General features: G+C 43.8%; 1 protein-coding gene across 5 annotated transcripts in view; it reads left to right on the top strand.

Moving 5' to 3' along the window:
• The first annotated feature begins 1175 nt into the window (after nt 1–1175).
• tbc1d22a (TBC1 domain family, member 22a) overlaps nt 1176–14853 on the top strand; it is a 208758-nt gene continuing 195080 nt past the window's right edge. For all 5 annotated transcript variants that reach the window (XM_064938236.1, XM_064938233.1, XM_064938234.1 and 2 more), the window contains exons 1-5: nt 1176–1390; nt 2306–2362; nt 5857–6040; nt 6205–6430; nt 7969–8133. In XM_064938236.1, coding sequence (XP_064794308.1) covers nt 1329–1390; nt 2306–2362; nt 5857–6040; nt 6205–6430; nt 7969–8133 — 694 coding nt within the window. In that variant the 5' untranslated portion in view covers nt 1176–1328. The remainder of the gene's footprint in view (nt 1391–2305; nt 2363–5856; nt 6041–6204; nt 6431–7968; nt 8134–14853) is intronic.

Raw genomic sequence — 14853 nt, 5'->3', positions numbered from 1 at the left:
AGTCATCGGCTTCATCAATAAGTGCATTGACGATGTCGTCCCCACAGAGACCATAGCCCAACCAGAAGCCATGGATTACAGGCAAGGTCCATATCAAGCCAAAGGCTAGAGCTGCTGCTTTCAAGGAATGGGACACTAATCCGGACGATAATAAGAAATAACAGCGTTTAACACAATAGTGCCCTCAAAGCTCATCACTAAGCAAAGGACCCTGGGACTAAACACCTCCCTCTGCAACTGGATCCTGGACTTCCTGACAGGCCGCCCCCAGGTGGTAAGGATAGGTAACAACACATCTGACACGCTGATCCTCAACACTGGGGCCCTTCAGGGGTGTGTACATAGTATTTTTTTACTTAATATTTTTTTGGTTTAGTCGCTAAATATTTTCTTAACTCTTCTTGAACTGCACTGTTGGTTAAGGTCTTGTACATAAGCATTTCACAGTAAGGTCTACAGTTTGATTTATTTTTTATTTAACCTTTATTTATCTAGACAAGTCAGTTAAGAACAAATTCTTATTTACAATGACAGCTTAACTCCGCCAAACCTGGAAAAATTGTGCGCCGGCCTATGGGACTCCCAATCACGGCCGGTTGTGATACAGCCTATAATCAAACCAGGGTCTGTAGTGACGCCTCTTGCACTGAGATGCAGTGCCTTAGACCGCTATGCCACTCAGGAGCCAATTTAATTGATTTGATATCCTCCACATTCTGTACTGGAGTGTGGGCCAGAGACAGGGAGAAACTAAATCCTACCTGCCAGCTCATCTGCCATCCACACTGACCGTTTATATTATACCAAGTACTAGTCTACACAAGGAAACTTGGAAATGTCCGACTTGCTCAATGGTTGTTGTTAATCACGTGCTGCGTTTCCTATTTCCGACTTGGACTTGAACGCTGTATTATACCTCAGCGACGTTTACTGCGTTCACAAAGCTAGTCGGAACAATGAAACTTGGACATTTCTGTCTTCCTGGTTCGGTGAACGCGGCACGTAGATAACTATAGCCAGTCGGACAATTCAGAGTTTCTAGTTTCGACGAGTACATGAATGCAGCAACTGACACATTTGAAGATGACGTCGATCGCGTCTCAACTCACATACAGTAGATTGTACTTGTGATTGGGCGATGGCTAGGCATTGTGAAACTGACCAATCCCTACAGCGCTTGCTCAGACTAACGCAGCTCCAACATGGCGGCGTTCTGAGTTTTGGAGGAGGGAACTGGGCGTAAATAAACACGCTTTAGACTTTTTAAAAACTTTCGGTAACAACACTCGTATTTTTGTGTCTGTGACATATTGTACCAAGGAAAGAAAATGTCAACTGACGGAAACAAGAAACAATTCTGGAAAAGAAATACAGCTAAGGTCCCTGGCAGGTATAAGTGACGTGTTCCTTCTTGGTAGCAACATTTGCTCGCTGCTTGTTAGCTAGCTCCGTTCCACTATTACATTCGAAATTACAGGTCACACTGACTGTAACGTTGAAACATTTAGTTTTTCACACATCCAATAATTATGTGTTGCTTCATGTCATACTTTATGGGGTTGTCAAACGTGCGCATGCTCTTGCCCCAGTGATTCTAGAGAATATATTACCAGCCGGCAACGTTAGCTAAATGATTGTAGTATGAGTTCGTCGTTTGGTATTCAGCTAGCTTAGCGAACCAGATAGCCAAGCCTAGCATTCCTTGCTAGCCAGTTAACTTTCTAAGGTTTTTATTTAGTTAGCTGTTAGCCTTTTCTGATTTAACTGACTCGTTGTCAGAGCGTATTGTCAATATAGCAAAAATTAAATATCAATATGACGTATTGAACTTATTTTTGATGTGTAGCTAAGTTCCAAGTAACTTTACATTTAGCCTCCAGTTCGCTAATTTTCTAAGGTTTTAATTTTGCTAGCAAGTAGCCTTTCCTGGTTGAACTGACTCGTTGTCAGAGCGTATTGTCATCATAACGTTACCAGCAATGAAACGTTAAAACGACTTATTGAACTTTTATAATGTGTAGCCAAGTCAAGTAACTTTACGTTTCGGCTAGATGGCTACATGCTCATCAAATTCGGCATCATATTGCCAACTACTGTTGACAGCTGCTTTCAAATGAAACCTAAGTAAACCAAAGTTGGTCTGCTCAATGAATTTTCTCATTATTGGAGTGCACTTTAACTTAAGGCATTAGTTGACAGAGACATGTCATCCACTGTTTACTAGAATACACTGTAATACATTAATTCAGTAGATTTCTTGTCAAATCATAGCAATAGGTCATTGTGTTTTTCCCCCTCTCCACAGCATACAACATGTGTATGGTGCTCAACATCCTCCTTTCGACCCTCTTCTGCATGCTAAGTAAGTGTCTGATTAGTTGTACGGTATATGTCCAACAGTGTCTGAGTCCCAAATGGCTCCCCATATCCTTCTAGTGCTGCACAATATAGGGAATAACATGCCATTTGGGACATATTCTATAATGAATGAATGATTGAATGGTGACTGTTGCTCTCTGGTATGTAGGTAGCTTTTGTCCTTTGATAGGGGATTTAAGATGGCCATTCAGGTTGGAGTAGTGGACTGACCGGAAAATCCAGTTTCTAACTTTCAGGAAATGCTGAGGTTAAAATTCAATGCTATTATAACTTCCTTTCGCCTCAATCACACCGGCAGCGACGTTGGATTTTGATACAACAGAAGTACATTCATTTACTATGGAACGCTGTGCTTTCCTTGCGTCATTGCATTGCAGAGACAGTTGCATACGTTGTATTTATCCAACATACACATCAACTTGCTTGACAGAAATGGTAGCAGAAGTTTCTAACTTTCAGGAAATGCTGAGGCTAAAATTCAATGCTATTATAACTTCCTTTCGCCTCGATCACAGCGACGTTGGATTTTGGTTCACCAGAACTTGAACTTTTGTTGCAGACATCCAGATGACACTGCATACCCTTTTTGCGCTGTGTGATCGATGAGTTAGGACTATTGTAATTAAAAGAAACACTGCATGTCCTTGTTTGACTGTCTTTTTAAGCACCCGTTTGACTTGATTGAGGATAGGGAATTATGTCCGCTCCACTTTAGCCTGGGTGTCTAACTGTTTAATCAGCACTAGCTACATAGTTTCCTTGCCAATAGAACAGCAAATTGGCATAAGGGCAATTCCACGGCAATAACATTATCTTTTGACTCAGATTTTTCACTTTCAAATGTATGACAAACAAAAAATACATTGATTTCAAAGTTCACCAAACCATGCAAATCTATGCACAATTACTTTGGTAAGGGAATTACAATAAAATCTCCCCCATGTTTTTATGAGACCATATTGTCCAAAAACTCAGATAAATATCTGCTCCAAATTAAGTTTCAAAGATGTCTGCAGAAATAATGGCATGTCAGCTCATTTTTTACAAGTTTGAATATCACAGCGGTGGACAGTACAATACAGCAGCGTTCAGTAAAGTGTGCTACTGTATTGTCCTATATTACACTCTACTATTGTATGTAACTTTACTCTACTGTGCTCTACTCACTGTACTGTGCTCTACTCACTGTACTGCACTCTGCTATCCAAATTTACATCTGTGATGATAGGTTCAGATTTGGTCCAGTGCGTTTGGTCTGTGGATGTTCACATCAAGGCCAGGGGTGGCCTGACCAAATGTGAACTACTTTTCAATGTCCATGAACGTCCGGTGTTGGCCGTTACTCAGTGAGTGAGGATGCTGGTTACAGTAAATTGAAAGAGAGAGGGCTCATGGATAGGTGTCAGTAAGAGCTGGAAGAGGTGACATTAACTGGGACCATTAACACTCTTGGTTTGACCACCAGACAACAGAAAGACAGACAAAGAAATCAGTTCTGAGCTGAACATAAGTATGCCAGTGGAAGAGAAGACAGTAGAAGGTGACCCAACTGTGGTTTGTGACACATTATTTCCCATTGTAGCCATTTCAGTTGCAGTGATTTTTTTGGGGGGGTAATTCCGCTTCCAATTTGGTAACTGATTAGGAGTTTTAATAATTAGTAAACAAAATTGATATCAGTAAATTCACTGTAACTAACTGGTAGGTCTACCATTACTTGTTACTTCTGTGAGCTTACATTATCCTCCCTCATGAGGGAGAGAAATGAGAAAATATCTTAAGATATGTGGGGTTTTGGTAACAGAATTACAAGGCACAAGACAATATTTCTTAAACTTACAGAAGGTAAACCATTTCTCCAATACTAAATATAAGGTTTGATATTAGTTGGCAAGGGTCTATACATCGACATTATTGTGTTTTGATAAGACCCCTTTTCCATCTGTTTATCAAGAAATACAACCTTTAATTATGCCACATTTTTTAGATGGAAAATGTATGCCTTAAATTTGCCAAAATGTATACTCTTTGCTTTCATTTGACACAATTTTATATGCGCCTATGAACTTCACATTTTGGTGCTCATGGGTCGTTTTCAATGGAAATGCTCGAAAGCAGAGAGATTTGGCACCAAGAAGGGCTTACTTCTCAGGCTGTGGCACCTACTATTTTTTTTATTTTTATGACCTGTCTTATCTCCATTTGACACCTGTTAGATTAACTCACACAGACCCAAGGTAGGCTGAATCAAATATTCTATATAGGTAACCGAATAATAATCTCTCTACTGGCTCTTTGGGCTGTGCAGCCCAGCCCAGTCCAGTCCAGCGTAGTTCTGAAACTCCACCCATCTGCTCACGTACCTGTATACCAAGTATATTCTCCCAACTGTTGGTTGTGGGTTGACAAGGAGAGAGCGGAAACAGATGAAACAGCTGATATTCAGTAATAGGCTTTTGTTGCTTTGCCTTTAGATTAAAGTGCTGCAAGTCTAATCATGTGGCTGATGTCCACAGAGGGTTTTATTTCATTTACTTGTTATTGTTAGGCTGACTTCCATGGTTTTATCACCTGTCAGGAGTGGGCTAGTCACAAGTAGAGTCATATTGAACTTGGCTTTGCTTTTGTTATGCTAATGCTTTCGTTTTGAGTGAAAATAATAAGATGGAAAGGAAGGGTCCCCTCTCCCTCTCTCCTTCCTCCCGTGCTGCTTTTCAATCTCTGGTGCACACCTGAGTCTCATGGACACGAGAGGAAAAAGGATAAATTAAATTGGCTTTTTATTACGTTTTTTCCCCCCTGAAGAAAACGTCTCTCATACACAAAGGAAGGATTTCTGTGAGAAATTGTTGTTAATTGATTGAATCTGCGCTGTGATTGTGTACCTTTTACAATAAGCTTTTTGAAATAATTCAAATAGATGCTGACTCATTGATTGTCCTTGCGGAATGTTTTTGTGATTGTTTAATTTCTTTCATTATCGTCATTCAGTTTTTTCCCCCCAACATTCTCGTCAGTCAGTTCTTTTCAACATCGGCTCGCTGCGTCAACGGGAGAATATCCATCTGTAGATGGGGCACAGCTGCAGTCTCATTAATAGAACTTAAAAATACACGCAATTGAGCTTTTTTGGAATTTAGTACAAGGGTATGTTCTTTGGCTGAAGTAGGCACTTTTTGACCAACTGTATTTGGCATTTGAATCTTAATTCCATTGAATGAACAGTTGAGTGATGTTTGTGAAGTGGCCCTACCAGAGTGAATTTGTCTCCCAGTCCTAATCTTTCATGGTCTTTCTGTTCATCCATTCTAAGTTTTACACCTGTCATTCAATTCAACATTATTACCAACCTCTTCCACCTTCCGCTAAAAAAATAACATGAATTGAAAATACATGTATAATTTTTTTTGTTTTTTTTTTTAATGCTTTGGATAACTTCTTGTACCCTTAATTTCTCCTCATATTTCCCCATCTTAGTCTAATCAAAGCGGGCAACAAACCCCAGATGACACCGGGAGGGAAGCCAAAGAAAGCCACCACCTTCCAGGAGTTTGAGAGCATCACCAGCGATGCCTGGGAAGTGGGGGACGACGACGACGAGCTGCTCGCCATGGCCGCACAGAACCTCAACACCGAGGTCGTCATGGAAACCGCCAACAAGGTGATTCTATGCCGTCAACATACACAGCAGTCAGTCGTCCTTGGGTGTTTCAAAGGCCCTTATGTACTCATAAGCCCTGTTTATATTAACTTATCCGCCCTTATAATACATTAAGCTGTTTTTAAGGAGTTACATTTTTTAAAGATGTTATTGTCATTTTGCAGGTGATCGAGAACCACAGCAAGCAGCAGGAGAAGCAGAGACAGGACGATGCCGATGCATCAGAACTGGAGGACCGAGAGGAAGAGGCGCATGAGGAAGAGGTGGAAGAGCAGTGGGAGGAAGGGGAGGAATTGACCCCTGAGGTGTCGTTTGCTTGTGAGCCTAGCCCTCTCAGTGATGGCAGACTAGTGAAGTCACTGAGTGAGGCCCCCATCGGATCACCTAAGGGTAAGTAGACATATGTCGCACGTTTCTCTTCTCAGTCTCTCTCCTCTCTATCCATCAATCAACAAACAGACAAAAAAATGTAAGCGTCAGGTGAGGTGACAGATGTGAGCAACAACTTCCTAACAAGAAAGGTATCTTGAAAGGAGGAACCCCACTCCATAGGGCCCATTTCCTCTGTCTTCAGTCTTCACCCACTCCTTCTATACACAATATTTCCTCTCCCCCTGCCTCTGCTCTGAGCCTGCTAGGCTTTTCATGTTCATTTGTTAGTGTGGTAGCAGCAGCAGAGGGTGGTGTTTGTCTTGTGCAGTAGGGAACATCTGCCTGCTGTCTGTGGTGGTGCAGGAGATAAGACAGCAGCCCGTAGCAGCCCTAACTCCAGTATTATCTCCATGGAGGAGACACGGGCAGAGTAGACACTGTCTGGTGTCTGCTCCATTCATCTGTGTTGATCAGTACACACGCATATATATCTCTCACTCTCTCACTCACACACACACAAAAGACAGACCTGCGCATCTGATGTGTTCACACACTGACCCCTACTCGCCCACGGACCCCTACTCGCCCACGGACCCCTACTCGCCCACGGACTCCAACTCACACACTGCCCTTCCTGCTGGGAGAGACCTCATATTGTCTGTGATTGTTCTGCTCTCTATTGTAGTGCTTGGGTAAATTATATATCGTGGTGATAATGCAGTGGAGGTTGAGCGACCCACTCTGTTCTTTGCCCTCAGGAAGTGATAGTATTCACACACTCCCCTTTGCATGCTGTGTTCAAACCAAGCTGCCGTCTTGAGCTCAACTCATCACAAAAAATCTGTGTTCATTTTCCTTTAGTCACATCACTATAATATTGTTGTCTGTCTGGTAGCTTCTCTCTACCCCGTCTCCTCTCCCCTCTGTCTAACCTGGCACTCCCCTCCCTCCACGCTTTCAGCCTACAAACAAGCTGCTCTCTGCTAATGGAGAGACAGACAGAGAGAGTGGCCTGACCTCGGCCCTGCAGCACTCTACACCTTCTCTGGGTGTCCTCCGCTGTCCTCTACTTCTGCTGCTGGGAACAAACTCTACTCTGCCTTGTTATTGTCTGTAATGGGGCTCCCGAGTGGCACAGCGGTCTAAGGCACTGCATCTCAGTGCTAGAGTCATCACCACAGAACCTGATTCGATTCCAGGCTGTATCACAACTTGCTGTGATTGGGAGTCCCATAGGGGAGGCGCACAATTTTTAGGGTTAGGCCCCCAGGGTAGGCTGTCATTGTAAGTAAGAATTTGTTCTTAACTGACTTGTCTAGTTAAATAAATATAAAAATGCGGGTTTGCTGTTACTGTAGTGGAGAAAGGTGGTTGGGTTACACAGTGTTTGTGTGACAGTTTTGTATGACATGTGAAGTCAATGGGTGTGCTCAGAGGAAAGGTGCTTGCAACAGGTGTGCGTGTTTATCTGTGTTTTTGCGTGTGACCAAGTGTGTGCATCTTTGTGTGTGTGTGTGTTTGTTCTCAGTATCTCTCCCCTCTCTCTGTTTATCCAGATGCGTCGCTCCACAGACAGCAGTCCCTGCCCCACCGGCCCACCATCCCCATGGTGGCTCGTATAGCTGACCAGAACACCTCCGGGACCCCAGCCATGACTGAGAGAGAGGCATCCCGCCTGGACAAGTTTAAACAGGTCCTGGCTGGACCCAACACTGACCTTGGTATGTTTCTGGATATTAATTAAGATCAGACTCATGTAGGAATGGTGCTCATAGGGATCATCAAACCCAATACCTTTTTGAAGCTCTGATATGTGCTTCGTGTAGGAATGTTACCACTCAACCACACAGGTTCTCCCCAATCCTGAACTAAACCATTTAGGGGAAAGATATCTGACCTTGTATCATTGTGTTGGGTTGCAACACCTCCTCGTCTCACCTTCTAATAGAAAACCCAGTTCACAGCTCTGTGGTAAAGAACTCCATCTGAGAAAACAAGCAGTGAAACATCTGCTGTGTTCTAACGATGCCATATGAATAGCTGAGGGGGAACTTAACTTTGCCATCTGGCCAGTGGCCACCGTGCATAATCCAAGGGACACAAATGATGCTTTTAGATTGTACTTGCTCGTTCTCTAGCTTTACTTCTACTGTACTCCTTTGAGACGAGATGGTGCTTTAACTTGTGATCCAAGGCCGTAATGGGGTAACGGCAGTAGCTTTGGTATTGTTCTTCCATGGGCATTTATATGGTCGATTTGAACATTTTTTTTTTGTGTTTTACGCTTTCAACTTCTAAGGGTTATTCTATGGAGGATTTAAAGTTCTATGGGTGATTTGAAGGAGTCTATTCATCCTTGGACTTCCGCTTGTTCTCCTATAAGTTTCAAGGTTTTGTTCTTTGTCAGTCCTCTAATCCTGCAGTATCTGTCTGGCTTATCAGCTCCGTCCTGGAAAGGCATGGGGGCAGATTGGTATGACTTGCATTGGAGCTGCTCAGGTGTGTGTGTGTGTACTTATGTGTTGTCGGACTCGCTCTTAACCATTTGGTACCGTTGATGATTTTCCCTGCAGTCGGCTTTTATAATGCTCTGAATATCCTTGGATTGTGCTGTGTGATTGTATGTGTGCTGTCTGATCCGCCTCAATGATTCCAGCTTTTGTCGTTGTGCCTGAGCCAGAGGTGAAGGCGTCTTAGCGAGGTTATACCTGTGAGGGAGTCGGTTCTATTGTTTGAGTCATTGTGATAGCGCTGATTCAGCCCAGTGGCTAGATCATTTTGTGAGGCTATGTGTCACTGACTGTCTCTATGGTTTATACAACGGGAGGTAAGCTATTAGTCATGAAGTGGTTCAGGGTCGTGCTGAGACACATGAGGGAGTAGGATTGGGTTAAGTGAGGTGCTGAATGTCAAAGAAGACCACTTCTGATTTTGAAAGGCAAAGACCATAACAGGTTCGCCTTTTTTGCCAAACATTCCATTTTCAGTAGACTCATGTAACCGGGACAACTCATGACTAAAGAAGGATCCACTGTATAGAGCTTGAGACAAAAGTTGATACACAACCTGTGGTTTTAAAAACCCAACAATGCAATTATTAATAACAATATATTACTAGAAAAATACACAAGAAATAAGAATATGAAATACACAAAGTAAGTAACCATACCATATACTGGAAATATTTAAACAGTCAGTTCTTATACCATATTTACGTGTGCAGGGATACTGGAGTGATGGAGGTAGATATTTATTTATTTTGATTTAACTAGGCAGGTCAGTTAAGAACAAATTCTTATTTACAATTACGGCCTAAAGGGGTTAGGCAATAGGATATAAGATAAACAGAGTAGCAGCAGCTTGCGGGTGTGTAGAGTTTATAAAAACATTTTTTAATTTAAATTATTACATTTTTTTGTTAACTAGGCAAGTCAGTTAAGAACAAAATCTTATTTACAATGACGGCCTACCGCGGGCCAAACCCTAACCCCGACAGCGCTGGGCCAATTGTGCGCTGCCATATGGGACTCCCAATCACGGCCGCCGGTTGTGATACAGCGTGGAATGTTTGAGTGGGCAAATGATGGAGTGAGAGTTTGAGTGTGTAGAGCCCTGTGAGTGTGCATAGAGACAGTGCGAGATTGAAATAAAAGGTCAATAATGATACAAGGTTAACACAGTTCGTGTAGCTATTTTGTTAGTTAGTCGTATTGCTTGGGGAGAGAAGCTGTTCAGGTGTCTGTTGATGTACCTCTTGCCATGCGGCAGCAAGGGAAAATGGTATATGACTTGGGTGGTTGACGATTTTCCGGGCCTTATTTTCACACCGCCTGATATAGAGATCCTGGATGGTAGAGAGCTTGGCCCCACTGATGTACTTGGCCCCACTGATGTACTGGGCTGTTAGCAGATGTTAATGCGAGTGTAGCGAAATGCTTGTGCTTGTAGTTTCGACAATGCAGTAATAACAGGCGAGTAATCTAACCTAACAATTACAAAACTACCTCATACACACAAGTGTAAAGGGATAAAGAATATGTAGATAAAGATATATGAATGAGTGATGGTACAGAACGGCATAGGCATTATGTAGTAGATGGTATCGAGTACAGTATATACATATGAGATGAGTAATGTAGGGTATGTAAACAAAAGTGGCAAAGTTTAAAGTGGCTAGTGATGCATGTGTTACATAACGATGCAGTAGATGAGAGTACAGTATATACATATACATATGAGATGAGTAATGTCGGGTATGTAAACATTATATTAAGTCGCATTGTTTAAAGTGGCTTGTGATATATTTTACATCAATTCCCATTATTAAAGTGGCTGGAGTTGAGTCAGTGTGTTGGCAGCAGCCACTCAATGTTAGTGGTGGCTGTTTAACAGTCTGATGACCTTGAGATAGAAGCTGTTTTTCAGTCTCTCGGTCCCCATTTTGATATACCTGTACTTTCCTCGCCTTCTGGATGATAGCGCGGTGAACAGGCAGTGGCTCGGGTAGTTGTTGTCCTTGATGATATTTTCCTGTGACATCGGGTGGTGTAGGTGTCCTGGAGGGCAGGTAGTTTGCCCCGGTGATGCGTTGTGCAGACCTCCCTACCCCCTGTAGAGCCTTAAGGTTGTAGGCGGAGCAGTTGCCGTACCAGGCGGTGATACAGCCCGACAGAATGCTCTCGATTGTGCATCTGTAGAAGTTTGTGAGTGCTTTTGGTGACAAGCCGAATTCCTTCAGCCTCCTGAGGTTGAAGAGGCGCTGCTGCGCCTTCTTCACGATGCTGTCTGTGTGGGTGGACCAATTCAGTTTGTCCGTGACGTGTACGCCGAGGAACTTAAAACTTACTACCCTCTCCACTACTGTCCCATTGATGTGGATAGGGGGATGTTCCTTCTGCTGTTTCCCGAAGTCCACAATCATCTCCTTAGTTTTGTTGATGTTGAGTGTGAGGTTATTTTCCTGACACCACACAGAGGGCCCTCACCACTTCCCTGTAGGCCGTCTCGTCGTTGTTGGTTATCAAGCCTACCACTGTAGTGTCGTCCGCAAACTTGATGATTGAGTTGGAGGCGTGCATGGCCACGCAGTCATGGGTGAACAGGGAGTACAGGAGAGGGCTCAGAACGCACCCTTGGGGGCCCCAGTGTTGAGGATCAGCGGGGTGGAGATGTTGTTACCTACCCTCACCATCTGGGGGTGGCCCGTCAGGAAGTCCAGGACCCAGTTGCACAGAGCGGGGTCGAGACCCAGGGTCTCGAGCTTGATGACGAGTTTGGAGGGTACTATGGAGGGTACTTTGGAGGGTACTATGGTGTTAAATGCTAGTCGATGAACAGCATTCTCACATAGGTATTCTCACATAGGTATTCCTCTCGTGTAGATGGGTTAGGACAGTGTGCGGTGTGGTTGAGATTGCATCGTTTGTGGACCTATAAGCAAATTGGAGTGGGTCTAGGGTGTCAGGTAGGGTGGAGGTGATATGGTCCTTGACTAGTGTCTCAAAGCACTTCATGATGACGGAAGTGAGTGCTACGGGTCGTTAAGCTCAGATACCTTCGCTATCTTGGGAACAGGGACAATGGTGGCCCTCTTGAAGCATGTGGGAACAGCAGACTGGGATAAGGATTGATTGAATATGTCCATAAACACACCAACCAGCTGGTCTGCGCATGCTCCGAGGGTGCGGCTTGGGATGCCGTCTGGGCCTGCAGCCTTGCGAGGGTTAACATGTTTAAATGTTTTACTCACATCGGCTGCAGTGAAGGAGAGTCCGCAGGTTTCGGTTGCGGGCCGTGTCAGTGGCACTGTATTGTCCTCAAAGCGGGCAAAAAAGTTATTTAGTCTGCCTGGGAGCAAGACATCCTGGTCCGAGACGGGGCTGGTTTTCTTTTTGTAATCCGTGATTGACTGTAGACCCTGGCACATACCTCCTCGTTTCTGAGCTGTTGAATTGTGACTACTTTGTCTCTATACTGACGCTTAGCTTGTTTGATTGCCTTGTTGAGGGAATAGCTACACTGTTTGTATTCGGTCATGTTTCCGGTCACCTTTCCCTGGTTAAAAGCAGTGGTTCGCGCTTTCAGTTTCACGTGAATGCTGCCATCAATCCACGGTTTCTGGTTTGGGAATGTTTTAATTGTTGCTATCGGAACGACATCATCAATGCACTTTCTAATGAACTCGCTCACCGAATCAGTATATTCGTCAATGTTGTTGTTTGACGCAAATGCGGAACATATCCCAGTCCATGTGACCGAAGCAGTCTTGAAGCGTGGAATCAGATTGGTCGGATCAGCGTTGAACAGACCTGAGCGCGGGAGCTTCTTGTTTTAGTTTGTCTGTAGGCAGGGAGCAACTAAATGCAGTCGTGGTCAGCTTTTCTGAAAGGAGGGCGGGGGAGGGCCTTATATGCGTCGCGGAAGTTAGAATAACAATGATCCAGGGTTTTACCAGCCCTGGTTGCGCAATCGATATGCTGATAGAATTTAGGGAGTCTTGTTTTCAGATTAGCCTTGTTAAAATCCCCAGCTACAATGAATGCGGCCTCAGGATATGTGGTTTGCAAAGAGTCAAATAAAGTTTGTTCAGGGCCATCTGTGTCTGCTTGGGGGTGAATATATACGGCTGTGATTATAATTGAAGAGAATTCTATTGGTAGATAGTGCGGTCGACATTTGATTGTGAGGAATTCTAAGTCAGGTGAACTGAAGGACTTGAGTTCCTGTATGTTGTTGTGATCACAACACGTTTCGTTAATCATAAGGCATACGCCCCCGCCCCTCTTCTTACCAGAAAGATGTTTGTTTCTGTCGGCGCGATGCATGACCAACTGGCTGCACCGACTCCGTTAGCGCCTCTCGAGTGAGCCATGTTTCCGTGAAGCAAAGAACATTAGTCTCTGATGTTCCTCTGGAATGCTACCCTTGCTCGGATTTCATCAACCTTGTTGTCAAGAGACTGGACATTGGCGAGTCGTATGCTAGGGAGTGGTGCGCAATGTACCAGTTTCCGGAGCCTACCAGAAGACTTTGTTTCCCTCTTTTAAGACGTCATTGTTTTGGGTCGCAGGCTGGTATCCATTCCGTTGTCCTGGGTGGAAGGCAGAACACAGTATCTGCTTCGTGAAAGTCATATTCCTGGTCGTACTGATGGTGAGTTGACGTTTCTCTTGTATTCAGTAGTTCTTCCCGACTGTATTTAATGAAACCAAAGAGTACCTGGGATACCAAAGAAATAACACGTAAAAAATCAAAATATTGCGTATTTTCCTAGGAACGCGAAGCGAGGCGGCCATCTCTGTCGGCGCCGGTGTTGAACGGCTACCAGTTATCTCACATTCTCCCACATTTCAGGTTGGCAACACCGGGAACCCAAACATGAGCAATAAAACTACTATTGATACAGAAACTGTTTCCCCCTTTTCACAGCAACGGTTTTCTTTTTTCTTTGCCCTTAGAGACAAACATGACTTTGTGACGACACATATTAAAGTTGCCGGCAACCAGAAAGGCAGTGTATGTTCTCCTGCTTGTTTATATCCTTGTACAGTTTAAGCGCCAGCTTGTTAATTTGTCTTGAGGTGGAATGTATACAGCAGTCATGATGACAGCTGAAAAGGGTCAGCATTTGACCATCAGGTATTCAAAGACTGGTGAACAGTGGGTCGAAACTTCCACCAGGCTGCAATTAGCACACCAGTTGTACTTGAAGAGGCAACCCCCCCCGACTTCACTGTCCTGTCTGCATGAGTCCTTAGCCGTAGTATATTGGCCATATACCACGCCACCTTGGGCCTTATTGCTTAGGTATGCCAAGGGTATGACAAAACATGCGTTTTTCTTCTCTAATGATGTTGGTAACCAGTTTATAATAGCCATAAGGCACCTCAGGTGTTTGTGGTATATGGCCAATATACCACGGCTGCCGGCTGTATCCAGGCACTCCGTGTTGTGCATTAGAACACCCCTTAGCTGTTGTATATTGACAATATACCACACCCCCTTGGGCCTTATTGCTTAAACATGTCCCTAAAATCAGCAATTTACAATGTTTCCCTTTGTTGAAACCCTGCGTGAATGTTTGTTGGTCCTGTCGCCGTGACTACGACAGGCTAGCTTCACTGCAGTTAACTTTAGCCTATGTTAGCTTCTATGCTAACAGACTTGTCTAAATTAATTAAACTATCAAAACATCATAAAAAAAATAACAATGTGCTGTGTTATTACACTCCGCTGAACTCTGTTTAATTTCCTCTGCTTTATAACTCGCTCACCATAAAATGTTTTGTTTATCTGGTGATGTTCTCTTCAGTTTTCAGTTGGCTCTCACTGACTCACTAACCAGGCAGTGTAGCGTGAGAGTGCGTGAAGCAACCACTAGAGCGAGCAGCTCTCTCTGTGGGACAAAAGAAGCACAACACCCCTTGACTCTGAATACTGTC

This window comes from Oncorhynchus masou, chromosome 26 (genome assembly GCF_036934945.1).
Source record: "Oncorhynchus masou masou isolate Uvic2021 chromosome 26, UVic_Omas_1.1, whole genome shotgun sequence".
In the NCBI taxonomy this organism is placed as follows: domain Eukaryota; kingdom Metazoa; phylum Chordata; class Actinopteri; order Salmoniformes; family Salmonidae; genus Oncorhynchus; species Oncorhynchus masou.
This window is presented reverse-complemented; position numbering and strand designations above follow the sequence as displayed.